Source organism: Mixophyes fleayi, chromosome 9 (assembly GCF_038048845.1).
Source record: "Mixophyes fleayi isolate aMixFle1 chromosome 9, aMixFle1.hap1, whole genome shotgun sequence".
Taxonomy (NCBI): domain Eukaryota; kingdom Metazoa; phylum Chordata; class Amphibia; order Anura; family Limnodynastidae; genus Mixophyes; species Mixophyes fleayi.
This window is the reverse complement of record NC_134410.1, coordinates 109,859,320-109,887,003: the sequence shown is the minus strand read 5'-3', so window position 1 is coordinate 109,887,003 and position 27,684 is coordinate 109,859,320. Positions and strand designations below refer to the sequence as shown.

General features: G+C 44.1%; 1 protein-coding gene across 1 annotated transcript; it reads right to left on the bottom strand.

The window, feature by feature from the left end:
* Positions 1-816: 816 nt before the first annotated feature.
* LOC142101682 (actin-associated protein FAM107A-like) lies at positions 817-27,684 on the bottom strand. The gene is made up of 5 exons (XM_075186067.1): positions 27,657-27,684; positions 23,926-24,023; positions 22,444-22,570; positions 20,472-20,613; positions 817-1,350 (listed from the first exon to the last, which is right to left on the bottom strand). Exons 2-5 carry the CDS (start codon positions 24,020-24,022, stop codon positions 1,231-1,233), a joined length of 486 nt encoding a protein of 161 aa, XP_075042168.1. The 5' UTR covers position 24,023; positions 27,657-27,684; the 3' UTR covers positions 817-1,230.

Below are 27,684 nucleotides of genomic sequence, written 5' to 3'. Positions count from 1 at the left end.
CTATAGGCGTCTGGAACAGGCTCGGGCTGGCAGATTTCAGCCCGGGGGCCACACAGGCGGCCGCTTCAGATGACACATGATGCGTCCGTGTCCAATGATGCGGCCGCCGGTAAAAATCAGGCGATATTGCATCCGGGGGGCGGCCGGCCAGTCTAACGGCCGGCCCTAACAGCGGTGAGACTGAGCGGCCTGAGGGACCGATGCCCCCCCCGGCCTGGAAGTTGAACCATTGATACAGCCAGATTTAGGCCACAGGCCCAATGGTGTTTTACATGCATTATTACTAGTGATTGTAGGCTTTCCTATGTGTTTAAATGCAGAAATGCACAGAAATGTAACACAAACGCTACCGCAATGGATCACAAGGCAAGATAAACATCACTGGGTACAAAAACTCTACAAACAATGGTTTCTGGTGTCAGACGTGTTTACACACATTAAAAAGGAATTTAAAAACACCTTTTGTTAGGAGGTTTAATACATACAAATATAAGGCATGTGATTATAGCCTTCTGTACCACAGGGACACTTGTATGGCATACTTGCCTACTCTCCCGGAATTCCTGGGAGGCTCCAGAATTTCGGGGAGTCCTCCGGGACTCCCGGAAGAGTAGGCACAGCTCCCGCATTCGCCAAAATTCACGGCATTGAATGGAGGGGGCGGGACTCAATTGTGTCATTAAGCCCTGCCCCACTATTCAATGCCGTGAATTTCTGCATTTTATAGTGGGGGCGGGGCTACGGTGACACGACGATGTCACCATGCCCCCTCCTACACCTTGTCACATGACTTCTCCCCTGGACCTCCCGGGGGAGGAATCTTAAAAGTTGGCATGTATGTCGCATGGTAGCCCGGCTGGACCAAAAGTCCTGCCAATTAAGAGGTAAATTGCTCATTTTATCCTAAACTCCATCCTATTTATTTGAAACCACTTTGAACTTTGCAATAACACTGCTCCTTTTATCTCTCAGTCTTCTTGTATTTACGGGAACCCCTCTATGGGATTGGTCAGAGAGTTTCTAGAATTTAAATTTGTCTTAGAGTGTTAAACATAATTGTTCTTTTGCTCTCTGGAATATAAAGAGTTTAACAGTAATGTACTGTCTGCACAGACTGCAATACGTTCTGACAGTTCTACTCCTCAAAGCACAGGGTGGAGCTGCGGAGAGACCGCGGAGCAGCCAGATTGGAACAGCGTTGTGTGATCCTGTATTCCTGAAAGGGGGGATTCAGCTGACTGGCGGTGGAGGATTCTGCAGATCTCTGGTTGTGGATTTCCGGAGATTCTCTCTCACTCTCAGGAATTCGTGGACGTTTGGACTGTCACTGTTGGCCGATTTCTGCTCCCTCTGCAATGTCAAAAGATCACAGAGGAAACTAAGTTTTTTTTATTACATAACCCTCAAACAGTCAAAATATAGTGTTATACGGTGGTTGAAGTGGACATTTAGAAGTGATGGTATGAAAAATGTCATGGGAGTGTAAGCGATACCCCCACTGATTTCAAATAGATTCCTACCGATAAAAACAGTATATTCAGTAGGGATGTGCACTGGCGACTTTTGAGGTCTCGTGTTTTGTGTTTTGTATCCGGATTTTTGCGATGTTTTGGGTTCGGATTTGTTTCGCAAAACACCTGCCGAAAGGTTTTGGTTCGGATTTAAGGTTTTGGATTCGGATATTTTTTGAAAAAAAACTAAAAAGTGTTTTTGGGCTTATTTTCACTCCTACGCTATTATTAACCTCAATAACATTCAATAACAATCATTTCCACTAATTTAAAGGCTATTCTGAACACCTAACACCTCACAATATTTTTTTTTTTTTTAGTACAAAACGTTGCAACGAGGTATCTTTCTGGACTGCGTAGAGGAGTGTTCCCCACAATATAATTAAAAACCCATCAACTGGTCTGAATTACACCCAAAAATAGTATCTGGACTGCGTAGAGTAGTGGGCACTGGGCACCACAATAAAATATATAGAAAACCTTCAACAGGTCTGAATTACACCCAAAAATAGTATCTGGACTGCGTAGAGGACTGGCCACTGGCCACCACAATATAATATATAGAAAACCTTCAACAGGTCTGCATTACACCCAAAAATAGTATCTGGACTGCGTAGAGGACTGGCCACCACAATATAATATATAGAAAACCTTCAACAGGTCTGCATTACACCCAAAAATAGTATCTGGACTGCGTAGAGGACTGGCCACTGGCCACCACAATATAATATATAGAAAACCTTCAACAGGTCTGAATTACACCCAAAAATAGTATCTGGACTGCGTAGAGTAGTGGGCACTGGGCACTGGGCACCACAATAAAATATATAGAAAACCTTCAACAGGTCTGAATTACACCCAAAAATAGTATCTGGACTGCGTAGAGGACTGGCCACTGGCCACCACAATATAATATATAGAAAACCTTCAACAGGTCTGCATTACACCCAAAAATAGTATCTGGACTGCGTAGGACTGGCCACTGGCCACCACAATATAATATATAGAAAACCTTCAACAGGTCTGCATTACACCCAAAAATAGAACCTGGACTGCGTAGAGTAGTGGGCACTGGGCACCACAATAAAATATATAGAAAACCTTCAACAGGTCTGAATTACACCCAAAAATAGTATCTGGACTGCGTAGAGGACTGGCCACTGGCCACCACAATATAATATATAGAAAACCTTCAACAGGTCTGCATTACACTGCACATACGGCTGCTCCTCCATCCTCTCCATCATATACATGTTGGAGTTTCAGCGTGTCAAAACCTCTTGTTTTTGATAATGACAGTGCATTTTGAATATTTTTCAATTTGCCCCACAACACTGAATGTACTTTATCTATGATACGCATCTATCTTTCTTGACTGCGTAGTGTGGTGGCCCCGGTACACAATTTGGTACCGAGGCCACAATATAATTAAAAAACCCTCCACGGGTCAGAATTCCACCAAAAAAGGGTATGGACTGCGTAGTGTGGTGTGCCAGGAACACAATTTTTTACAGCACCAACAATATAATTTAAAAATTGGGCATCAACTGTCACCGTTGTTTAATATCTGATACACCTAAATATGGACTGCACAGTGGAGTGGCCCCGGTAGTAAATTTGGTGCCGGGGCCACAATACCTCCTCCAACTTCCAAGTGTAGTGTTTATAAAGACAGACAGCGTCAAAGTGTTATTTGTTGACTTTCTTAACCCTAAAATTGTCCCTGTTGCAAATATTCGTGCAATGGAGAGTTACTTTTTCATTGAAAGACTCAAGCTTTCAAGTGTAGTGTTTATAAAATATAAACAACAATACAGTAGTTCTAAAGCACGTCAATCCCTCTTGTTTTAAATTATGACAGGGCATTTTACTTTTGGTTTAATTTCCTGAATTTGTTTAAATTTGGTTTTACTTTTTGAACATGGCAAACGACTGTTGATTGGTCATATAATGCAAAAAAAAAAGTTCCAAGATGGAATTGTCCTTGGGCCCTCCCACCCACCCTTATGTTGTTGAAATAGGACATGCACACTTTAACAAACCAATCATTTCAGCGACAGGGCCTACCAAACAACTTTGGCTGAAATGATTGGTTTGTTTGGGCCCCCACACCAATAAAACAATTAATCTCTCCCTGTACAAACTAAACAGGCTCTACTGAGGAAAGATGTCGTCCTCATCCTCAACCTCTGATTCCTCTCCCCCTACAGTGTGTACTTCCTCCTCCTCACACATTATCAATTCGTCCCCGCTGGACTCCACAACCACAGGTCCCTCTGTACTGTCTGGAGGGCAGTGCTGTACTTCATTGAGGAATTGATTATTCATTTTTATAAACATCATTTTTTCAACGTTGTGAGGAAGCAACCTCCTTCGCCGCTCACTGACCAGGTTCCCAGCTGCACTAAAAACTCTTTCCGAGTACACACTGGAGGGGGGACAACTCAGTTAAAAAATAGAGCCAGTTTGTACAGGGGCTTCCAAACTGCCTTTTGGAGTTCTACCACGTCACTACCTCTAGTTAATTTAGATTGCAAGGCTTGTAAATATAAATACTTTGAAGATAAAAAAAGCAGGCTGCACAGACTGTGGAGCTAGAAAGTGTAATTAAATGGACCACGTTACTTTGGTGGCTATCTATGCCCCCCCCCCGCTCTACACTTGTAGTTGAATATAAATAAAGCAGCCTGCATAGACTGTAGAACTAGAAATTCAAATATACAAAGAAATGGACAAAGGCAGTTTGGTATCTGTCTGCATCAGATCCCCTCTCCACTAGGAGTAAAACAGTAAACTATTCAGCCATTATATAATCTAGAATATAAATAGAAATTGAGAAAGGCAATTTGGTATCTGTCTGCATCATAATCATCAACATCCTCCTCAGCGCCAGCTACATCAATATCCTCCTCCCGGTGTACAACATTCACACCTTCATTAGCTAAATCTGTAACTGGACTGTGGGTGATCCTTCCAGCATATGCAGAGGGCGTGCTGCAAATGCTGGATGGAGTCACCTCTTCCCGTACAGTGATGGGAAGGTCAGGGTTCACAACCAACAACACCCTTGGACTCGCCTTGGGGATTTGTGATGTCATCTTTTTAGAAGGCAGAGTTCTTTGCTGTTTTGTTGTTGTTGCTGACAGCATAACTCTCTTAAAAATTTTGTAGGGGGGGGGGAGGAGGAGGGCTTAGATCCTTGGGTAAAGCTGGACCACTAGTCATGAACACGGGCCAGGGCCTAAGCCGTTCCTTGCCACTACGTATCGTAAATGGCATATTGCCAACTTTACGTTTCTCCTCAGATGATTTTAAGTTTCTCTTTTTGCTATTTTTTGAAAACTTGGGCTTTTTGGATTTTACATTCCCTGTACTAGGAGATTGGGCATCGGGCTTGCCAGACGACGTTGATGGCATTTCATCGTCTATGTCATGACTAGTGGCAGCAGCTTCAGCATTAGGAGGAAGTGGGTCTTGATCTTTCCCTACTTTATCCTCCAAATTTTGGTTTTCCATTATATGTAGCACAAGAGAGCGTACCCCTAAGCCACACACACTCGGCAAAGCCTTTAAAAATTATATGCGGCACAGGAGAGTAGCACTGGACTTATACTGCTGAATCAGTGAACTTTTTAATAGCAGGACCACTGGACGTATACACTGCTGAATCAGTGAACTTTTTAATAGCAGTACCACTGGACTTATACTGCTGAATCAGTGAACTTTGTAATAGCAGTACCACTGGACTTATACTGCTGAATCAGTGAACTTGGTAATATTGCAGTACCAATGGGCTTATACTGCAGGATTGGTTTTGCAAATTTTGTTGTAATTAATTTTTTTTTAATTTTTTTTTTTTGTATTTTTTTTTTATAACTTTTTTTTCATTTTTTAAACACTTGGGAATAATGGGGAAATAACTATGCCCTTAGAAGCACAGAGCACAGGACACAGCACCACTGGACTGAACAGGACACAGCACAGGACCCAGCAGCACTACTGAACTCAGCAGGACAGAGCACAGGACACAGCACCACTGGACTGATACTGCAGAATGTGTGAACTTTGTAATATTGCAGTACCACTGGACTTTTACTGCTGAATGTGTGAACTTGGTAATATTGCAGTACCAATGGGCTTATACTGCAGGATTGGTTGTGCAAATTTTGTTGTAATTAAAAAAAAATGTAATTAGTCTTTTGTATTTTTTTAAATAACTTTTTTTTATTTTTTTAAACACTTATATGAACAGGACACAGCACAGGACCCAGCAGCACCACTGAACTCAAAAGGACAGAGCACAGGACACAGCACCACTGGACTGAGCACAGCACAGCACTGCACTGCACAGCACTGCACAGCACTGCACAGCACGAGATATAGCAGGACAGAGGACCACCTAACACACCCTCCCTCTACCCTGATCAATGCCCGAGTGAAGATGGCGGCGACTAGCGGGGAATTTATAGGATCCGAATATCGCGAGATCCGACAACTGGATTATGAGTCGTAGCCTCGGTTTCAGATTTGAATTTGGCGCTAATACCCGGATCTGTCTCGGATCCGACTCGGATCGGCAACGTTCGGGTGGGCTCGGATTTCAGAAATCCGAGTGCGCTCATCTCTAATATTCAGTCAATAAATTATTTATTTTCATCCTGATATGACATGAACAGAACAGGAATAAAGGCCATACCTTATATAAATTGGCACCCCAAGCTTTTGCTGGTATACAAACAGTGTATATACCTGCCAACTTTCACAATTGGAGATTTAGGACAGAACAACTACATCTCTTATCAGCACAAACTACCCTTCACCCGGATCCACCAAAACAACACCTATTTCAGACCCTATGCACTTGCTGGTAGGTTACACCCACTTTTGACTGCCGAAACACGTTGACTGTCCACGTAGTCTGGACTATTGTTGGGTATGATGTAGGGATGAGCGCACTCGGATTTATGTGTTAGGTGGTCCTCTGTCCTGGTAGATCTCGTGCTGTGCTGTTTAGTTCTGTGCTGTGCTGTGCTGTGCTGTGTTCTGCAGTATCAGTCCAGTGGTGCTGTGTGCTGTGCTCTGTCCTTCTGAGGTCAGTGGTGCTGCTGGGTCCTGTGCTGTGTCCTGTTCAGTCCAGTGGTGCTGTGTCCTGTGCTCTGTGCTTCTAAGGGCATAGTTATTTCCCCAAAATTCCCCGCTAGTCGCCGCCATCTTCACTCGGGCATTGATCAGGGTAGAGGGAGGGTGTGTTAGGTGGTCCTCTGTCCTGCTATATCTCGTGCTGTGCAGTGCTGTGCAGTGCTGTGCAGTGCAGTGCTGTGCTGTGCTCAGTCCAGTGGTGCTGTGTCCTGTGCTCTGTCCTTTTGAGTTCAGTGGTGCTGCTGGGTCCTGTGCTGTGTCCTGTTCATATAAGTGTTTAAAAAAATAAAAAAAAGTTATTTAAAAAAATACCAAAAACTAATTTAATTTTTTTTAATTACCACAAAATTTGCACAACCAATCCTGCAGTATAAGCCCATTGGTACTGCAATATTACCAAGTTCACACATTCAGCAGTAAAAGTCCAGTGGTACTGCAATATTACAAAGTTTACACATTCTGCAGTATCAGTCCAGTGGTGCTGTGTCCTGTGCTCTGTCCTGCTGAGTTCCGTAGTGCTGCTGGGTCCTGTGCCGTGTCCTGTTCAGTCCAGTGGTGCTGTGTCCTGTGCTCTGTGCTTCTAAGGGCATAGTTATTTCCCCAATATTCCCCTGTGTTTAAAAAAATAAAAAAAAGTTATTTAAAAAAATACCAAAAACTAATTTAATTTTTTTTAATTACCACAAAATTTGCACAACCAATCCTGCAGTATAAGCCCATTGGTACTGCAATATTACCAAGTTCACACATTCAGCAGTAAAAGTCCATTGGTACTGCAATATTACAAAGTTCACACATTCTGCAGTATCAGTCCAGTGGTGTTGTGTCCTGTGCTCTGTCCTGCTGAGTTCCGTAGTGCTGCTGGGTCCTGTGCCGTGTCCTGTTCAGTCCAGTGGTGCTGTGTCCTGTGCTCTGTGCTTCTAAGGGTATAGTTATTTCCCCATTATTCCCAAGTTTTTAAAAAATAAAAAAAAAGTAAAAAAAAATAAAAATATATAATAATTATAACCAAATTTGCAAAACCAATCCAGCAGTATAAGTCCATTGGTACTGCAATATTACCAAGTTCACACATTCTGCAGTATCTTGTGCTACATATAATGGAGACCAAAAATTTGGAGGATAAAGTAGGGAAAGATCAAGACCCACTTCCTCCTAATGCTGAAGCTGCTGCCACTAGTCATGACATAGACGATGAAATGCCATCAACGTCGTCTTCCAAGCCCGATGCCCAATCTCGTAGTACCGGGCATGTAAAATCCAAAAAGCCCAAGTTAAGAAAAAGTAGCAAAAAGAGAAACTTAAAATCATCTGAGGAGAAACGTAAAGTTGCCAATATGCCATTTACGACACGGAGTGGCAAGGAACGGCTTAGGCCCTGGTCCGTGTTCATGACTAGTGGTTCAGCTTCACCCACGGATCTTAGCCCTCCTCCTCCTCCCCCCCCCTACAAAAAATTGAAGAGAGTTATGCTGTCAGCAACAAAACAGAAAACAACTCTGCCTTCTAAAGAGAAATTATCACAAATCCACAAGGCGAGTCCAAGGATGTTGGTGGTTGTCAAGCCTGACCTTCCCATCACTGTACGGGAAGAGGTGGCTCGGGAGGAGGCTATTGATGATGTACCTGGCGCTGTGGAGGAACTTGATGATGAGGATGGTGATGTGGTTATTGTAAATGAGGCACCAGGGGGGGAAACAGCTGATGTCCATGGGATGAAAAAGCCCATCGTCATGCCTGGTCAGAAGACCAAAAAATGCACCTCTTCGGTCTGGAGTTATTTTTATCCAAATCCAGACAACCAATGTATGGCCATATGTAGCTTATGTAAAGCTCAAATAAGCAGGGGTAAGGATCTTGCCCACCTAGGAACATCCTCCCTTATACGTCACCTGAATAACCTTCATAGTTCAGTGGTTAGTTCAGGAACTGGGGCTAGGACCCTCATCGGTACAGGGACACCTAAATCCCGTGGTCCAGTTGGATACACACCAGCAACACCCTCCTCGTCAACTTCCTCCACAATCTCCATCAGATTCAGTCCTGCAGCCCAAGTCAGCAGCCAGACTGAGTCCTCCTCAATACGGGATTCATCCGAGGAATCCTGCAGCGGTACGCCTACTACTGCCACTGCTGCTGTTGCTGCTGTTAGTCGGTCATCTTCCCAGAGGGGAAGTCGTAAGACCGCTAAGTCTTTCACAAAACAATTGACCGTCCAACAGTCGTTTGCCATGACCACAAAATACGATAGTAGTCACCCTATTGCAAAGCGTATAACTGCGGCTGTAACTGCAATGTTGGTGTTAGACGTGCGCCCGGTGTCCGCCATCAGTGGAGTGGGATTTAGAGGGTTGATGGAGGTATTGTGTCCCCGGTACCTAATCCCGTCGAGATTCTACTTCACTAGGCAGGCGATACCAAAAATGTACAGAGAAGTACGATCAAGTGTCCTCAGTGCTCTAAAAAATGCGGTTGTACCCACTGTCCACTTAACCACGGACATGTGGACAAGTGGTTCTGGGCAAACGAAGGACTATATGACTGTGACAGCCCACTGGGTAGATGCATCCCCTTCCGCAGCAACAGCAACAGCTGCATCAGTAGCAGCAACTACAAAATGGCGGCTCGTGCAAAGGCAGGCAACATTGTGTATTACAGGCTTTAATAAGAGGCACAACGCTGACAACATATTAGAGAAAATGAGGGAAATTATCTCCCAGTGGCTTACCCCACTTAGACTCTCATGGGGATTTGTGGTGTCAGACAATGCCAGTAACATTGTGCGTGCATTAAATATGGGCAATTTCCAGCACGTCCCATGTTTTGCCCACACCATTAATTTGGTGGTGCAGCATTACCTCAAGAGTGACAGGGGTGTGCAGGAGATGCTTGCGGTGGCGCGCAAAATTGCTGGACACTTTCGGCATTCAGCCAGTGCCTACCGCAGACTAGAGGCACATCAAAAAAGCATGAACCTGCCCTGCCATCACCTCAAACAAGAGGTTGTGACGCGCTGGAACTCCACCCTCTATATGCTGCAGAGGATGGAGGAGCAGCAAAAGGCCATTCAGGCCTACACAGCCACCTACGACATAGGCAAAGGAGTGGGGATGCGCCTCAGTCAAGCGCAGTGGAGACTGATTTCCGTGTTGTGCAAGGTTCTGCAGCCATTTGAACTTGCCACACGAGAAGTCAGTTCCGACACTGCCAGCTTGAGTCAGGTCATTCCCCTGATCAGGCTGTTGCAGAAGCAGCTGGAGAAAGTGAGGGAGGAGCTGGTAAGCCATTGCGATTACACCAAGCATGTAGCTCTTGTGGATGTAGCCCTTCGTACGCTTTGCCAGGATCCGAGGGTGGTCACTCTTTTAAAGTCAGAGGAATACATTCTGGCCATCGTGCTCGATCCTCGGTTTAAAGCGTATGTTGTGTCTCTGTTTCCGGCGGACACAAGTCTACAGCGGTGCAAAGACCTGCTGGTCAGGAGATTGTCCTCTGAAGAGGACCGTGACATGCCAACAGCTCCACCCTCATTTTCTTCCACATCTATGGCTGCGAGGAAAAAGCTCAGTTTTCCCAAAAGAGGCACTGGCGGGGATGCTGATAACATCTGGTCCGGACTGAAGGACCTGCCAACCATTGCAGACATGTCTACTCTCGCTGCATTGGATGCTGTCACAATAGAAAAAATTGTGGATGATTACTTTGCTGACACCATCCAAGTAGACATGTCAGACAGTCCATATTGTTACTGGCAGGAAAAAAAGGCAGTTTGGAAGCCCCTGTACAAACTGGCTTTATTTTACCTGAGTTGTCCCCCCTCCAGTGTGTACTCGGAAAGAGTTTTTAGTGCAGCGGGGAACCTGGTCAGTGAGCGGCGAAGGAGGTTGCTTCCTCAGAACGTTGAAAAAATGATGTTTATAAAAATGAATAATCAATTCCTCAATGAAGTACAGCACTGCCCTCCAGATACTACAGAGGGACCTGTGGTTGTGGAGTCCAGCGGGGACGAATTGATAATGTGTGATGAGGAGGAAGTACACACTGTAGGGGGAGAGGAATCAGAGGTTGAGGATGAGGACGACATCTTGCCTCAGTAGAGCCTGTTTAGTCTGTACAGGGAGAGATGAATAGCTTTTTTGGTGTGGGGGCCCAAACAAACCAATCATTTCAGCCAAAGTTGTTTGGTAGGCCCGGTCGCTGAAATGGTTGGTTTGTTAAAGTGTGCATGTCCTATTTCAACAACATAAGGGTGGGTGTGAGGGCCCAAGGACAATTCCATCTTGGACCTTTTTTTTTTGCATTATATGACCAATCAACAGTCGTTTGCCATGTTCAAAAAGTAAAACCAAATTTAAAAAAATTCAAGAAATTAAACCAAAAGTAAAATGCCCTGTCATAATTTAAAACAAGAGGTATTGACGTGCTCTAAAACTACTGTATTGTTGTTTATATTTTATAAACACTACACTTGAAAGCTTGAGTCTTTCAATAAAAAAGTAACTGTCCATTGCACGAATATTTGCAACAGGGACAATTTTAGGGTTAAGAAAGTCAACTAATAACACTTCGACGCTGTCTGTCTTTATAAACACTACACTTGGAATTTGGAGGAGGTATTGTGGCCCCGGCACCAAATTTACTACCGGGGCCACTCCACTGTGCAGTCCATATTTAGGTGTATCAGATATTAAACAACGGTGACAGTTGATGCCCAATTTTTTAATTATATTGTGGCCTCGGTACCAAATTGTGTACCGGGGCCACCACACTACGCAGTCCATACCCTTTTTTGGTGGAATTCTGACACGTGGAGGGTTTTTTAATTATATTGTGGCCGCGGTACCAAATTGTGTACCGGGGCCACCACACTACGCAGTCAAGATAGATAGATGCGTATCATAGATAAAGTACATTCAGTGGTGTGGGGCAAATTGAAAAATATTCAAAATGCACTGACATTATCAAAAACAAGAGGTTGTCACACGCTAAAACTCCAACATGTATATGATGGAGAGGATGGAGGAGCAGCCGTATGTGTAGTGTAATGCAGACCTGTTGAAGGTTTTTTATATATTTTATTGTGGTGCCCAGTGCCCACTCCTCTACGCAGTCCAGATACATTTATTGGTGCGAATCATAAAAGTTCAGGGTTTTTAATATATATTGTGGTGACCCACTCCTCTACGCAGTCCAGGTACATTTATTGGTGCGAATCATAAAAGTTCAGGGTTTTTAATATATATTGTGGTGACCCACTCCTCTACGCAGTCCAGATACATTTATTGGTGCGAATCATAAAAGTTCAGGGTTTTTAATATATATTGTGGTGACCCACTCCTCTACGCAGTCCAGGTACATTTATTGGTGCGAATCATACAAGTTGATGGTTTTCTTATTATATATATTGTGGTGACCCACTCCTCTACGCAGTCCAGATACATTTATTGGTGCGAATCATAAAAGTTCAGGGTTTTTAATATATATTGTGGTGACCCACTCCTCTACGCAGTCCAGATACATTTATTGGTGCGAATCATAAAAGTTCAGGGTTTTTAATATATATTGTGGTGACCCACTCCTCTACGCAGTCCAGATACATTTATTGGTGCGAATCATAAAAGTTCAGGGTTTTTAATATATATTGTGGTGACCCACTCCTCTACGCAGTCCAGATACATTTATTGGTGCGAATCATAAAAGTTCAGGGTTTTTAATATATATTGTGGTGACCCACTCCTCTACGCAGTCCAGATACATTTATTGGTGCGAATCATAAAAGTTCAGGGTTTTTAATATATATTGTGGTGACCCACTCCTCTACGCAGTCCAGGTACATTTATTGGTGCGATTCATAAAAGTTCAGGGTTTTTAATATATTGCGGTGACCCACTCCTCTACGCAGTCCAGGTACATTTATTGGTACGATTCATAAAAGTTCAGGGTTTTTAATATATATTGTGGTGACCCACTCCTCTACGCAGTCCAGGTACATTTATTGGTGCGAATCATACAAGTTGATGGTTTTCTTATTATATATATTGTGGTGACCCACTCCTCTAGGCAGTCCAGGTACATTTATTGGTGCGAATCATAAAAGTTCAGGGTTTTTAATATATATTGTGGTGACCCACTCCTCTATGCAGTCCAGGTACATTTATTGGTGCGATTCATAAAAGTTCAGGGTTTTTAATATATTGTGGTGACCCACTCCTCTACGCAGTCCAGGTACATTTATTGGTGCGATTCATAAAAGTTCAGGGTTTTTAATATATTGTGGTGACCCACTCCTCTACGCAGTCCAGGTACATTTATTGGTGCGATTCATAAAAGTTCAGGGTTTTTAATATATTGTGGTGACCCACTCCTCTACGCAGTCCAGGTACATTTATTGGTGCGATTCATAAAAGTTCAGGGTTTTTAATATATATTGTGGTGACCCACTCCTCTACGCAGTCCAGGTACATTTATTGGTGCGAATCATAAAAGTTCAGGGTTTTTAATATATATTGTGGTGACCCACTCCTCTACGCAGTCCAGAAAGATACCTTGTTGCAACGTTTTGGACTAATAACTATATTGTGAGGTGTTCAGAATACACTGTAAATTAGTGGAAATGCTTGTTATTGAATGTTATTGAGGTTAATAATAGCGTAGGAGTGAAAATAAGCCCAAAAACTTGATTTTTAAACTTTTTATGTTTTTTTCAAAAAAAAATCCGAATCCAAAACCTTAAATCCGAACCGAGACCTTTCGTCAAGTGTTTTGCGAGACAAATCCGAACCCCAAAAATAACGAAAATCCGGATCCAAAACACAAAACACGAGACCTCAAAAGTCGCCAGTGCACATCCCTAGTATGATGCTGTTATAACATTATCATTAGCTCCTCAAATTTATTAATTCAGCTTTCATACTAGGGGTGAGCGGGCTCGGATTTCCAAAATCCGAACACCCCCGAACAGTGCCAATCCGAGCCCGGATCCGAGCACTGTTCGGGGATTCCCGCCCGAAGCAAAACTCAGAACGAGGCAAAACGTCATCATCCCGCCGTCGAATCTCACGAGATCCGGATTAATATTATTCCCCGCTGCCCGCCGCCATCTTCACTCGGGCACTGGAGCTTGTATTGAAAACAGCTTTCAGACTTTAACCAGTCAGCTAACACACTGCCCTCTCTATAAACTTATAGATTTTTATTAATCGCACTGTATTAGGAGTGTGAACTCCCAGCTTATTTTGTCCACGGAGTGCTACTGTGTTTATAAATAAGTGGACTGTATATGTACATATTAGTTTGGAGGGCTGAGTTCCTGTTTATTATACAATGAGAAGGTTTTAGACTAGAACCTTATACCCTGGTACTAATGTGGTCTAATATCAAGTAATTAAGACTTACCACACTTCTTCCCAGGGTCTACTAGGTCTGAACAAAGCTGTTACATCCTACCAAGAATTATGTTATATAAGGGTTCTAACGAACATATAAAAATTGTGGCCATTTATGACATCTATCACTAAGAGGTTCAATAGTAGGTTGATATGCTGTTTATGTATTATAAGTAAACAGCATTAGCAAAGACTTCTCTAGCTTATAAGGAGTATTTTAGCTCATTTATCAAGAACTCAATCAAAGGTGTACACTCTTAGAAAATACTAAAGTTCCTGGATGGCATAGAGATTGAATACATGCATGATTCAAAAAGGGGATCAATCTATTAATTTTCCAGTCCAGTGGTACTGCTGTTTAAGTCCACTGATCCTGCCATATAAGTCCAGTGGTACTGTTGTTTAAGTCCACTGATCCTGCCGTATAAGTCCAGTGGTACTGCTGTTTAAGTTCACTGATCCTGCTGTATAAGTCCAGTGGTACTGCTGTTTAAGTCCACTGATCCTGCCGTATAAGTCCAGTGGTACTGTTGTTTAAGTTCACTGATCCTGCCTTATAAGTCCAGTGGTACTGCTGTTTAAGTTCATTGATCCTGCCGTATAAGTCCAGTGGTACTGCTGTTTAAGTCCACTGATCCTGCCGTATAAGTCCAGTGGTACTCTCCTGTGCCGCATATAATTTTTAAAGGCTTTGCCGAGTGTGTGTGGTTTAGGAGTATGCTCTCTTGTGCTGCATATAATGGAGAACAAAAATTTGGAGGATAAAGTAGGGAAAGATCAAGAACCACTTCCTCCTAATGCTGAAGCTGCTGCCACTAGTCATGACATAGACGATGAAATGCCATCAACGTCGTCTGCCAAAGCCGATGCCCAATGTAATAGTAGAGGGCATGTAAAATCCAAAAAGCCAAAGTTCACTAAAATGATCAAAAAAAAAAGAAATTAAAATCATCTGAGGAGAAACGTAAACTTGCCAATATGCCATTTACGACACGGAGTGGCAAGGGACGGCTTAGGCCCTGGCCCGTGTTCATGACTAGTGGTTCAGCTTCACACAACGATCTAAGCCCTCCTACTCCCCCCCCCTCCTCTAGAAAATTTAAGAGAGTTAAGCTGTCATCAAAAACACAGCAAACAACTCTGCCTTCTAAAGAGATGGCATCACAAATCCCCAAGGAGAGTCCAAGGGTGTTGGTGGTTGCGAAGCCTGACCTTCCCATCACTGTACAGGAAGAGGTGGCTCCTTCCACCATTTGCAGCACGCCCTCTGCATATGCTGGAAGGATCACCCACAGTGCAGTTCCAGATGTTGATAATGAAGGTGTCAATGTTGTACACCAGGAGGAGGATATTGATGTAGCTGGCGCTGAGGAGGAAGTTGACAAGGAGGATGCTGATGTGGTTTTCTTAAATGAGGCACCAGGGGGGGGGGGAAACAGTTGTTGTCCATGGGATGAAAAAGCCCATCGTCATGCCTGGGCAGAAGACCAATAAATCCACCTCTTCGGTCTGGAATTATTTCTATCCCAATCCGGACAACAAATGTATTGCCATATGTAGCTTATGTAAAGCTGCAATAAGCAGGGGTAAGGATCTTGGCCACCTAGGGACATCCTCCCTTATACGTCACCTGAAGACCCTTCATAATTCTGTGTTTAGTTCAGGAACTGTGGCTAGGACCGTCAGCAGTCCAGGGACACCTAAATCCCTTGGTCCTGTTGTATCCACACCAGCAACACCCTCCTCCTAAATTTCCTCCTCGATCGGGATCGGAGGTAGTCCTGCAGGCCATGTCACCGGCATGACTGCGTCCTCTTCAATCCGGGATTCTTCCGGAGGATCCTGCAGCACTACGCCTACTACTGCCGCTGCTGCTGGGAGTCGGTCATCTTCCCAGAGGGGAAGTCGTAAGACCGCTACGTCTTTCACTAAGCAATTGACCGTACAACAGTCGTTTGCCATGAGGACGAACTACGACAGCAGTCATCCTATGGCAAAGCGGATAACTGCGGCCTTGACAGCTATGTTGGTGTCAGACGTGCGTCCGGTGTCCGCCATCAGTGGAGTGGGATTTAGACGGTTGATGGAGGTATTGTGTCCCCGGTACCGGTCTAGATTCCACTTCACTAGGCAGGCGATACCCGGGATATACAGAGAAGTACGAAAAAGTGTCCTCAGTGCTCTGAAAAATGCGGTTGTACCCACTGTCCACTTAACCACGGACATGTGGACAAGTGGTTCAGGGCAAACTAAGGACTATATGACTGTGACAGGCCACTGGGTAGATGCATCGCCTTCCGCAGCAACAGCAGCAGCAGCATCAGTAGCAGTATCTCCGAAACACCTGCTTGTTCCAAGGCAGGCAACGTTGTGTATCACCAGTTTCAGTAAGAGGCACAACGCCGACAACCTCTTAGAGAAACTGAGGGAAATCATATTGCAGTGGCTTACCCCACTTAGACTCTCCTGGGGATTTGTGGTGTTGGACAACACCAGTAACATTGTGCGGGCATTACATATGGGCAATTTCCAGCACGTGCCATGTTTTGCCCACACAATAAATTTGGTGGTGCAGCATTATCTTAAAAGTGACAGGGGTGTGCAGGATATGCTTGCGGTGGCCCGCAAAATTGCGGGACACTTTCGCCATTCTGCCACTGCCTACCGAAGACTGGAGCACCATCAAAAACGCCTGAACCTGCCCTGCCATCACCTCAAACAAGAGGTTGTGACACGCTGGAACGCCACCCTTTATATGCTGCAGAGGATGGAGGAGCAGCAAAAGGCCATTCAAGCCTACACAGCCACCTACGACATAGGCAAAGGAGTGGGGATGCACCTGAGTCAAGCGCAGTGGAGACTGATTTCCGTGTTGTGCAAGGTTTTCCAGCCATTTGAACTTGCCACACGAGAAGTCAGTTTCGACACTGCCAGCTTGAGTCAGGTGATTCCCCTGATCAGGCTGTTGCAGAAGCAGCTGGAGAAAGTGAGGGAGGAGCTGGTAAAGCATTGCGATTTAACAAAGCATGTAGCTCTTGTGGATGAAGCCCTTCTTACGCTTTGCCAGGATCCGAGGATGGTCAGTCTTTTAAAGTCAGAGGAATACATTCTGGCCACCGTGCTCGATCCTCGGTTTAAAGCGTATGTTGTGTCTCTGTTTCCGCCGGACACAAGTCTACAGCGGTGCAAAGACCTGCTGATCAGGAGATTGTCATCTGAAGAGGACCGTGACATGGCAACAGCTCCTCCTTCATTTTCTTCCACACCTGTGGCTGCGAGGAAACAGCTGAGATTTCCTAAACGACCCGCTGGCGGGGATGCAGAGCAGGCAGAAGCGAATTTCAACATCTGGTCCGGACTGAAGGACCTGCCAACGATTGCTGACATGTCTACTGTCGCTGCATTGGATGCTGTCACCATTGAAAAAATGGTGGAGGATTACTTTGGTGACAGCATCCAAATAGACATGTCAGACAGTCCTTTCTTGTACTGGCAGGAAAAAAAGGCAGTTTGGAAGCCCCTGTACAAACTGGCTCTATTTTACCTGAGTTGTCCCCCCTCCAGTGTGTACTCCGAAAGAGTTTTTAGTGCAGCGGGGAACCTGGTCAGTGAGCGGCGAAGGAGGTTGCTTCCGCAAAATGTGGAGAAGATGATGTTCATCAAAATGAATTATCAATTCTTCAATGAAGACCAGCACTGCCCTCCAGAGACTACAGAGGGACCTGTGATTGTGGAGTCCAGCGGGGACGAATTGATAATGTGTGATGAGGAGGAAGTACACACTGAATGGGGCGAGGATTCAGAGGATGAGCATGAGGACGACATCTTGCCTCAGTAGAGCCAGTTTACTATGTACAGGGAGAGATGAATTGCTTTTTTTGTGTGGGGGCCCAAACAAACCAATCATTTCAGCCACAGTAGTTTGGTAGGCCCTGTCGCTGAAATGATTGGTTTGTTAAAGTGTGCATGTCCTATTTCCCCAACATAAGGGTGGGTGGGAGGGCCCAAGGACAATTCCATCTTGCACCTCTTTTTTTTCTTTACCAGCTCATTTTGTGGGGGTCCAAACGAACCAATCATTTCAGCCACAGTAGTTTGGTAGGCCCTGTCGCTGAAATGATTGGTTTGTTAAAGTGCGCATGTCCTATTTCCCCAACATAAGGGTGGGTGGGAGGGCCCAAGGACAATTCCATCTTGCACCTCTTTTTTTGGCATTATGTTCTCTTTGGGGCCTAGTTTTTCAAACTGCCATCCTGTCTGCCACTGCAGTGCCACTACTAGATGGGCCACGTGTTTGTGCCGCCCACTTGTGTTGCTTAGCTTAGTCATCCAGCTACCTCGGTGCAACCTTTTGGCCTAAAAACAATATTGTGAGGTGTGAGGTGTTCAGAATAGACTGGAAATGAGTGGAAATTAATGTTATTGAGGTTAATAATAGCGTAGGAGTGAAAAAAATAAATAAATCTGGATTTTAGCAGTTTTTATGCTTTTTTAAAAAAAAATCAGAACCCAAAACCCAAAACCTTGAGGGGGGTGTTTTGGCAAAACCCATTAGAACCCAAAACCTGAAGCTAATCAGAACCCAAAACGCAAAAAGTGGCCGGTGCACATCCCTATTTCATACTGTATGATAACATAATTTAGCACCTGTTTTAGAGCTCAAAAATTAATAGTGTCCTAAAATATTTGCTTTTATACTGTCATGAAAGCTAATATGCTGGTTAAAGCTAGGTACACACTACACGGTTTTCGTCCAATAATCGGCTAAATCATATGATCGCTCGTTCAAAAGTCGGGTCAGTGTGTGCAGTGACACGATGGTCGAAATTCTGCCCAAATGGACGATTGTCACCTCATTTGGTTGGTCGTACCGTTTAATATTTTCATTCCAATCTCGTTTCCGCTGTGTAGTGTGTATAAACTTCCGACCGATCCACAACAGTGAGTACGAAACTAGTCATTGCTCACGACAACATTGCTATAAAAAGTCGCTAAAGGGAGGTTCGCTCTTCCCTTTATCGTCCTAAACAAGGCTAGTGTGTATGCAGTCCATGGACCGAGCGATCGGAACATCGATCGCATGTAAAATCGATCGGCATAAAAAGTTGGTGGAAAATTCTGTAGTGTGTACCTAGCTTTAGATAACCATATGGTCAACCATTGAGCAGCGTGTGGCTTTAAGGTAAACAATTTAACATCAGATTGGATTTGAGGAGGAGGGACTGACCGGGTCAGCTAGTGATCCACTAAATCACTTTCAGAACACTGACAAATTCAGATCAAGGGGTCTATTTAGTAAGGTGCGATGAGCTGCAAATCTGGAGCTGTTTTCTCCAGAGAATGGCCATTACAGCTCTTCTTTGAATTTATCAAGGGATAAAAGCAGCAGAAATCAGAGAATAGACTGCCAGTGAAGAAGGTTTTTAGTTAGTTTAGTCGGTGGCTCGGCAACGAGCCCTGGCTTGATAAATTTAAGCGTCAGAACGTTTTGCATCGCTGTGGTATGCAGCGACACAAAATTAATCTTATTGCCTCCTACTGACCACCAATGTTAAATAGACCCCTATGTGTGTTTTTGTGTGTGTGGGAGGCTGGTTTCTATAGGTATACTGTCATGCGGCTAGGAGTAAATGTAGTAAGTAGCAGATATGGGCAGCACGGTGGCTAAGTGGTTAGCACTTCTGCCTTACAGCACTGGGGTCATGAGTTCAATTTCCGACCATGGCCTTATCTATGTGGAGTTTGTATGTTCTCCCCGTGTTTGCGTGGGTTTCCTCCGGGTGCTCTGGTTTCCTCCCACACTCCAAAAACATACTAGTAGGTCAATTGGCTGCTATCAAAAATTGACCTTAGTCTGTCTCTCCCTCTCTGTCTGTGTGTATGTTAGGGAATTTAGACTGTAAGCTCCAATGGGGCAGGGACAGATGTGAATGAGTGCAGCGCTGCGAAATCAGTGGCGCTATATAAATAAATGGTGATGATGATGATTCTGCAAGTCACCTATGTTCGGCGACTTTGCAGAAGAAATTTAAACGGCAATTGCTTTCAAGGCTAGTTTTGCCTTGAAAATGATTGCCATTTTAAATTTCCTCTGAAATTTGACCCACACAAGCATTAAGATTGTAATATAGCCTATGTAGCTAGCATTGGTCACAACTATCCTTGTGCAGCAAAACGAAGCAGCTTGAGGGCGTTGAGGCTTTACAAGCAGGACAATGTTATTAAAACGAGTCACACATGAGGAGAGATCAGCAGAAATACGTGTGACTCGCTGACAAGATTGTGTTGATGATGTGTTTATGTTGTTGTTGTGTTACCTAATTGTTGCTAGTGACCGCGGAGAGTGAAATATGACGTTTTGTTTTGTGGAAATCAACGATGAAGATCCTGCATTGGTTACAATCTACTTTATGCATTATTTAAATGGGATGAATACCTCCTCTCTGCGCAGCTGCCACTTCTGCAGTTCCTGCTGTAGAGGACAGTGCGGCGCCTTAGTGTTCCGAGTTTCCTGCCACTGAACCCTTCTCTTCTCCATGACACGCAGTAGTTCAGGCTTACTGTGCAAAACAAGGCCTCTGCAAGGGGAATAGCGGAGAGTAATTAGCTAAAGCAAGGGCATGACTAACAGTGTGCCAACCCACACAGATTTTATAGGCCTGGTGCTGAGGGAGGGGCAGAGCAATAAGTATCCATCGACTCTGCAGGCCCCGGACTCTGCTCTTCAGTGCATGCAATGGAAATGAAAGCCCAAATGAAGCTCCACACCAATATGCAGGCCCCTGAGCATGCTCAAAAGAACAGGAGCCATGAACAGTTACACATTACCACCTTTTGCTATGGGTTTTGGCGACTGCTAGCTACGGTTCTGGCCAAGGGCTAGAATCAAGAGGAGAAACAAAAGACCTGTTGGTGGTATTTGAATATAGTAGTTCTTCACATTGCAACTGTCCCTCTTTTGGACCCAATTCTTCCTGTCACACTTTCGTTTGAAAGCCACCCACTTCTGAATACACCTGTTTGGGAAAAGTTCTCTACTGATTCACAGCAGCAACATGTAAATTGTCTGCTGTGCAGCGGAAAAGGAGGTTTTAATGGGACCCATGTTGCTCCGCCATGTTGTACTTTAGCAGAGAGGCGTATTCCTGGCCAGCTACGAGAAATTTCATAGACTGTTTAACACACACAATTGCCACATAAAGGAAGTCCCATCAGTCTTGTCAGTCTAAGCCATAAATTATTCTAAACCGAGCAGTATTTTAGCAGAAAAATTAATGGGTTTATTTTACTGAAAGGGGCCAGAAGGTAGTTTGCAGTAACTGACCCCCAATGTCTTGTCTGACTCCTATGTGCAATACAGTATCAACCACATTGTGTATTATTGTGATTTTATGTCATTTGTGGTGTTTGTGGCTGTGTATAATAAGATTAGTTTCCAACATCTAAAAACGATTTCCAAGAACACTTTGCTGGTGGAAAGAGTAATACACACAGTGCAGTCCAATGGGGGGTGTTTAATATAATTTCCATTGTTCCCTGAACATAGTACATTGTCATATTTTTATTCTAAATGTTTATCTTTAGTAAATAATAATTTACAAAGCCCAGAGAATAACGACAGTGAGAGCTGCATTTTATATACAGAAAAGGAGAAATTGTAATAAACAGTTGCTCAATTATGAAATATAGGTTCATTAACAGGGGCAAAAACTCCCATGGACAAATCTTTAAACCCTTGGACTACCTGTGAATTAGGAATAGTGATGCACTGCATGTTACGGCACATAATATCTGAATATATGTCATGGCGTATGGGTGTGGCTACTATTCATAGTTGCCTATATTCTCCTGGAATGTCCGGGAGACTCCAAATCCCAGAGAGTTGTCCCTGGCTCCCGGCAGAGTAGGCCACCCTACTAGATCTCACTTCACTTTCTTCTGAAGTGGGTGGGGCTTTCATTATGCAAATAAATGCAAATCACATTATCATCACCCCACCCCCTGCTGTGTGATGATGCAAATCACATTGTCACGCCCCCCACAATTGTCCCTTGGACCTGCCCTCTGGGGTCTGTAAGGGTGTTTCGTTTTAGCTCTTTAACATGTGAGGACCACGCCTTCACACATACTTCATACTTGCCCACGCTCCCGGGATGTCCGGGACACTCACGAATTCCGGGAAGGTCTCCCTAGACTCCCAGAAGAGCAGGAAAGTCTCCCGCATCCTGCCCTTGGGGAGCCAAAATAACACGATTCTCGGTGAATCGCAGCATTTTGGACCCACCCCAGCAACAAAAATAAGGATTTTGTCGTAGGGGCGTGGCCAAAATGAGGCAAATAGCTGCATCTCACCCCCTTCCTCCCTCCCACCACACCCTCCCTCCAAGATCTCCCGGAGGCCAGCTTACTTCTTGTATGTGAGCAGCAGTTCCCGGTGCAGTTCCTGGTGGGTGCGCGATGATTTTACTGGGTTATCAGGTTTGCCGGGAGGGATGAGCTTTGGAAACATGGAGACTGAGTCACATGACCCTGCAGCTGAGGAAATGTAAGAAGCAGAAGTCAGTGTAACTAGGACTCAGTCTACAAAATACACACAAGTAGGAAGAGCGGGAATTATTTCCATCTTAAAGGATAGCGACTGAATATGTAGATTTGGGTGCAGTTCACTAAGAAACTAAAATACAGTTCTGTCTACATTTGGTTCAGCATTATGGGCAGCACGGTGGCTTATTGGTTAGCACTTCTGCCTCACAGCACTGGGGTCATGAGTTCAATTCCCAACCATGGCCTTATCTGTGTGGAGTTTGTATGTTCTCACCGTGTTTGTGTGGGTTTCCTCCGGGTGCTCTGGTTTCCTCCCACACTCCAAAAACATACTAGTAGGTTTATTGGCTGCTATCAAATTGACACTAGTCTGTGTGTGTGTGTTAGGGAATTTAGACTGTAAGCTCCAATGGGGCAGGGACTGATGTGAGTGAGTTCTCTGTACAGCGCTGCGGAATTAGTGGCGCTATATAAATAAATGGTGATGATGATGATGATTATCCTGTTCCAGTGTGTACCCTGAAGGCTCCAGCGATCTTATACTATGTGGATCTATTTCATAGTAACATACTTATGAAGTTCAGAGGGAAGGGGACCAACAATACTGCATGTCTAAGTCAGGTAAGTGGTAGTAGGAGAGAAGATCACAGTGCACGACCTTCTGCATTGGGGTGACCCCAGACCAAAGGTAAATCCAACTTTGTATTTTATATTAGTGAACTTCACCCAAGGCATCATTTGTGGTTTTGGGTGGAATTCCTCTTAAATTTAAAACTAATCTGATGAAAACGGAACATAACATGACAGTGAAGAAAGTATTTCTGAGTCCTATTATGCTTATCTTCAATTATAGATGGAGCACCAGCAATCCCAATTTGAATTACTCAGTATCTTAAATAATATGCTACTTGTATTCGTAGTTGGTTAATGAGACAGCTCAAAATAAGATTCTCATTTGGAATAACTAATTCTTATATGTATGTTTGCATTTAGAAGCTAGTGTTTCACTTTAACTCAGAATTGCATTAAGGGTTAATTACATGTGTATTTACAGCTGCATTCATTTGTCTCTTTAAATGTATTGGCATTAAATATTTTCAATGGCTCTTCAATCTACTTACTGGAATGTCAACTTTGATTCAAGCTGGAAGAAAAATACTGGACAGATATTCTGAGTAAATGTACGAAACAAATATTTTCACTCCTAAATGTTCTCAATTTATTCTCAGCTTATGATGTACTGTGCATGAGTGCATATATTATAATATACATTATATACATTATATATATATATATATATATTATATATGTATATATATTTATTTATACTAAGCAGATTAACTAACCTTTTTTAAGGACTGGTAGAGTGGCTCCAATACCAAAGGGCAGACGTAACGAGGACAGGACCTGGCATTTTGCCCACATCCATAGCTCCTGGGACATCCTGGTAATACAGACAGTAGAGTCATTGTAAGGTAGTTTCATCAGAGCTACAAAGAGCAGTCTATGGTAATATACAGAGAAGCTGCTGTCAGTGTGCTCTATTAGCCTTGGAGACATTGGTTGAAAGAAAAAAAAAAAAAAAAACATTTCTCCAGGGCAGAATACAGTGGTACCCCTGCATCTACCTGGGTCGGCCCGCCAATTAGATACGGGTCTTTTGCAGGGTTATTCCTGGGGCCGACCTGGGTAGCCTTCAGTCTGAACGGTGAGATCCAGGTTTTTCAACCCGTGTCTCTCACCGAAAACTATTGAGAAGTAAAAAAAAAAAACCCATCACAAAAGGAGCCAATCAAAGCTCCTCTTGTGATGTTGCCAGGGAGAACCGGGCAGACCCTGGTTCAGTGTGAACACGGTCGACCCGGGAATTTGCTGTCACCCGGCAATATCCCAGGTTCATATACCCGGGATATTGCCGGGCCCAGGGCCATCTTAACAACATTATGGGCCCCCGGGCAAAGCAGTGCACCGGGGCCCCTAGATATAGATAGAGATATATAGATGTATACAGATATAGATATAAATATATAGATAGATAGATAGATAGATAGATGTACTTGCTCAGTGACCCTTGAAGGTGTTTTTTGCAGGTTTTTCTCTTTTGCAGGATTATTTATTCTCATTAAGAGCCCTGCCTATGGGGCCTCCTTGCCCGTGGGGCCCCCGGGCACCTGCCTATCGTGCCCAATGGAAAAGATGGCCCTGGACGGGCCTGCAATGTAAACGCAGTATTACATACCAATTAAAATAGGTGGAGAAAGCCCTGTTTGAGAGGCCTCCAAAGACAGATTGGAGAATTTGGGCATAATGGAGGGAATTTATTTCACTAAACATGTAATAGTGATTGTTACATAGTTTATTTGTGTAGTATTTTGTTATTACACCTACTGTTGATAAAAGTGACAACAATATTTGTGTTACTTTGTGAACACTAATACATACTGTATGTTTATATTAGCTTATGGAATGTATGAGAAGGAATTCATTCTATTGGCTGAGTTAGGAGAAGGGTTAGGTCCACCCTGTGTTATCTGACAGGTCCGCCATGTTGGATAGTTTACTGAACACATGCATATATACGTTTGCCCCCAATTGCAAAGAGCTAGGGATTTCGATGGCGATTTATAAATAAATGTTGATGATGATGATGATATGTACTAAAAATAGGGGGCACTGAGTTTCACTTTAAACCAAGCCCTTTTCTAACATATGTCAAACAATCAATACATGTCACTGTCAGTCACAAACAGACTATACGTGCACCAATGGTTATGTCATTTGCAATATTTTTCACCTGCATTCGGCTTATAAATTTCCCCAGGTGTAATTGGTGAATGAGGCTGCACCGAATATGCCCTAGACCAAAAAGTCCTTAATAAGGGTGTGTGGACACGCCTAACTTGCTATGTAGAGTAGTAAACAGCCACTTATACACCTCTTAGAAAACGTATTTCTTTCAGTTGCGCCCCCCTTGGTGCAAGATCCATGTTGCTTACGATGATCATCGGCACAGACCTTACCTGTCTGTTTTTAAATACATTTAAAAAATATAGAGCGGGGTCGCCTCTAAAAAGTAAAATCAGCCCTAGTGCTGCGATCCTAGGCTGGTATGGGAAAATTGGGGAGGGCTAAAAGAATGGGGTCCCCCTGAAATTGCCAATACCAGCCCTTGGCTATGCCAACCAGGGCTGGTGGCACTACAGCAATGAAGGCCGCAGTGTGGGGTGCCCATGCCATCGTATCAACCAGCCCTAGCTGGTCAGCATGGGACTGAGTTTCCTAGGGTAATCGGGCTCACAAAAAAAACATTCCTCTTCACCCTCAAGAATAACCAAATGAGCTCTTAGTGGCAGTGCAGTAATATTTATGTAACACCCCCCTAGTGGTGTTTTAGTTAAACCTTTACCTCAGTGAATAGAGGAGGGGTCACCTAGAGGGTAAGATAGAAGTTTCTGAAAAGTTACATAAACTGGTTACCATAGTGATAACCCAGCCCAGCCTGTGAGACTAAGTGAGAGGAAGGAGGGGCTGTCATTAAGGGGGGATAGGAACTGAGAAGGGAGACACAAGAGGAGAGTTGTAGCTGGGGACCTGGGGTGGAAGCTCCCAGGCTCCCCCAGCATTCCCTGGAAGTCTGAGCATGGTGACTGAGCCAGGGCAAGGAATGTGTGCCCTGGATGAGGGGGAGAACTCCATGCCACTATAGAGAACCCAAGAGAGAGGGGGACACTTCGCATGGAAGAGGCCCTGGAGTGAGGGCTGCTACAAGAGGCCTGGTAGCTGTAGTGTCAGATCCTGAGGCTGAGAGTACACAGAGTGACGTGTCAGAGCACAGGAGACATCATCCCCGCAGAGGAGGGATGAGCTGCAGTTGAGAGGTACACAGAGTGTGTCAGAGCTGCATGGAGGAGAGGCTGCCTGCCTATTAGCATCCATGCATGTGCCCCTGCAGAAAGGGTATCTGCAGTGAGTATGGAGTGTAAGAGAGACCAATGATTTATGTTACATAACATCTGGATAACATTAAGAACTGTGCAGGAGGAGTAATGAGATATATTTGCAACCATATTCGTATTGCTCATTAAGAACTGTGCTGGAGAGAGTAAGGAGCTGTACATATATTTCTTTATTGCTGCAACCATTATGATTATCGTGCTGGAGGAAGAGTGTAAATAAAGAGTTGAGTTTGTTATAGAGATGGTCTGGCGCCCAAATTATTGTGACTTCTATTACACTGCACCAAAGTGACATTACCTGTGTCCCACTAACTACAAAGAAACACCTGCATGTGCAGGGACCCCCTGATCATTTACACCCATGCCCATCAGCTAGCCAGGGCTTGAGAAGGAGGTGCACTGTGTACCCTTTGCACCCCACACTACACACAGTGACAGGGGGTTACATTTATAACCAGGGAATTTACCATGTTCTGACTTGCATAGCAAAGTGATTGTATTGGCAAAATCGGGGGGACCAAAATACTCACTAGTGCTAGTTTGGCTTTTGAGGGGAGGGGAGAGCCTAGTTTTTAAATATTATTATTTGTTTATTTATCGGGCTTATTATAATAGTGGCTAGCACTTCTGCCTCACAGCACTGGGTTCATGAGTTTGATTCCCGACCATGGCCTTATCTGTGTGTTTATATGTTCTCCCTGTGTTTCCTCCGGGTGCTCCGGTTTCCTCCCACACTCCAAAAACATACTGGTAGGTAAGTTGGCTGCTATCAAATTGACCCTAGTCTGTGTGTCTGTGTGTGTGTGTGTGTGTGTGTGTGTGTGTGTGTGTGTGTGTGTGTGTGTGTGTGTGTGTGTTAGGGAATTTAGACTATAAGCTCCAATGGGGCAGGGACTGATGTGAGCGAGTTCTCTGTACAGCGCTGTGGAATTAGTGGCGCTATGTAAATAAATGTTGATGATGATGGATATACTTTAAGCTAGTCTTACTGAAATGTATGCATTTTGCGTACTATGCAGAGTCGCATGTATCATAAGATACATATTGTTCTGCATACTAAGTCAAGTAGAATCTTTGTAATTTTGGGTGGCAGATTACTAAAACAATAGGATCTATGTTACCTGCACTGTGGTGGGACGGGGGGCTTCA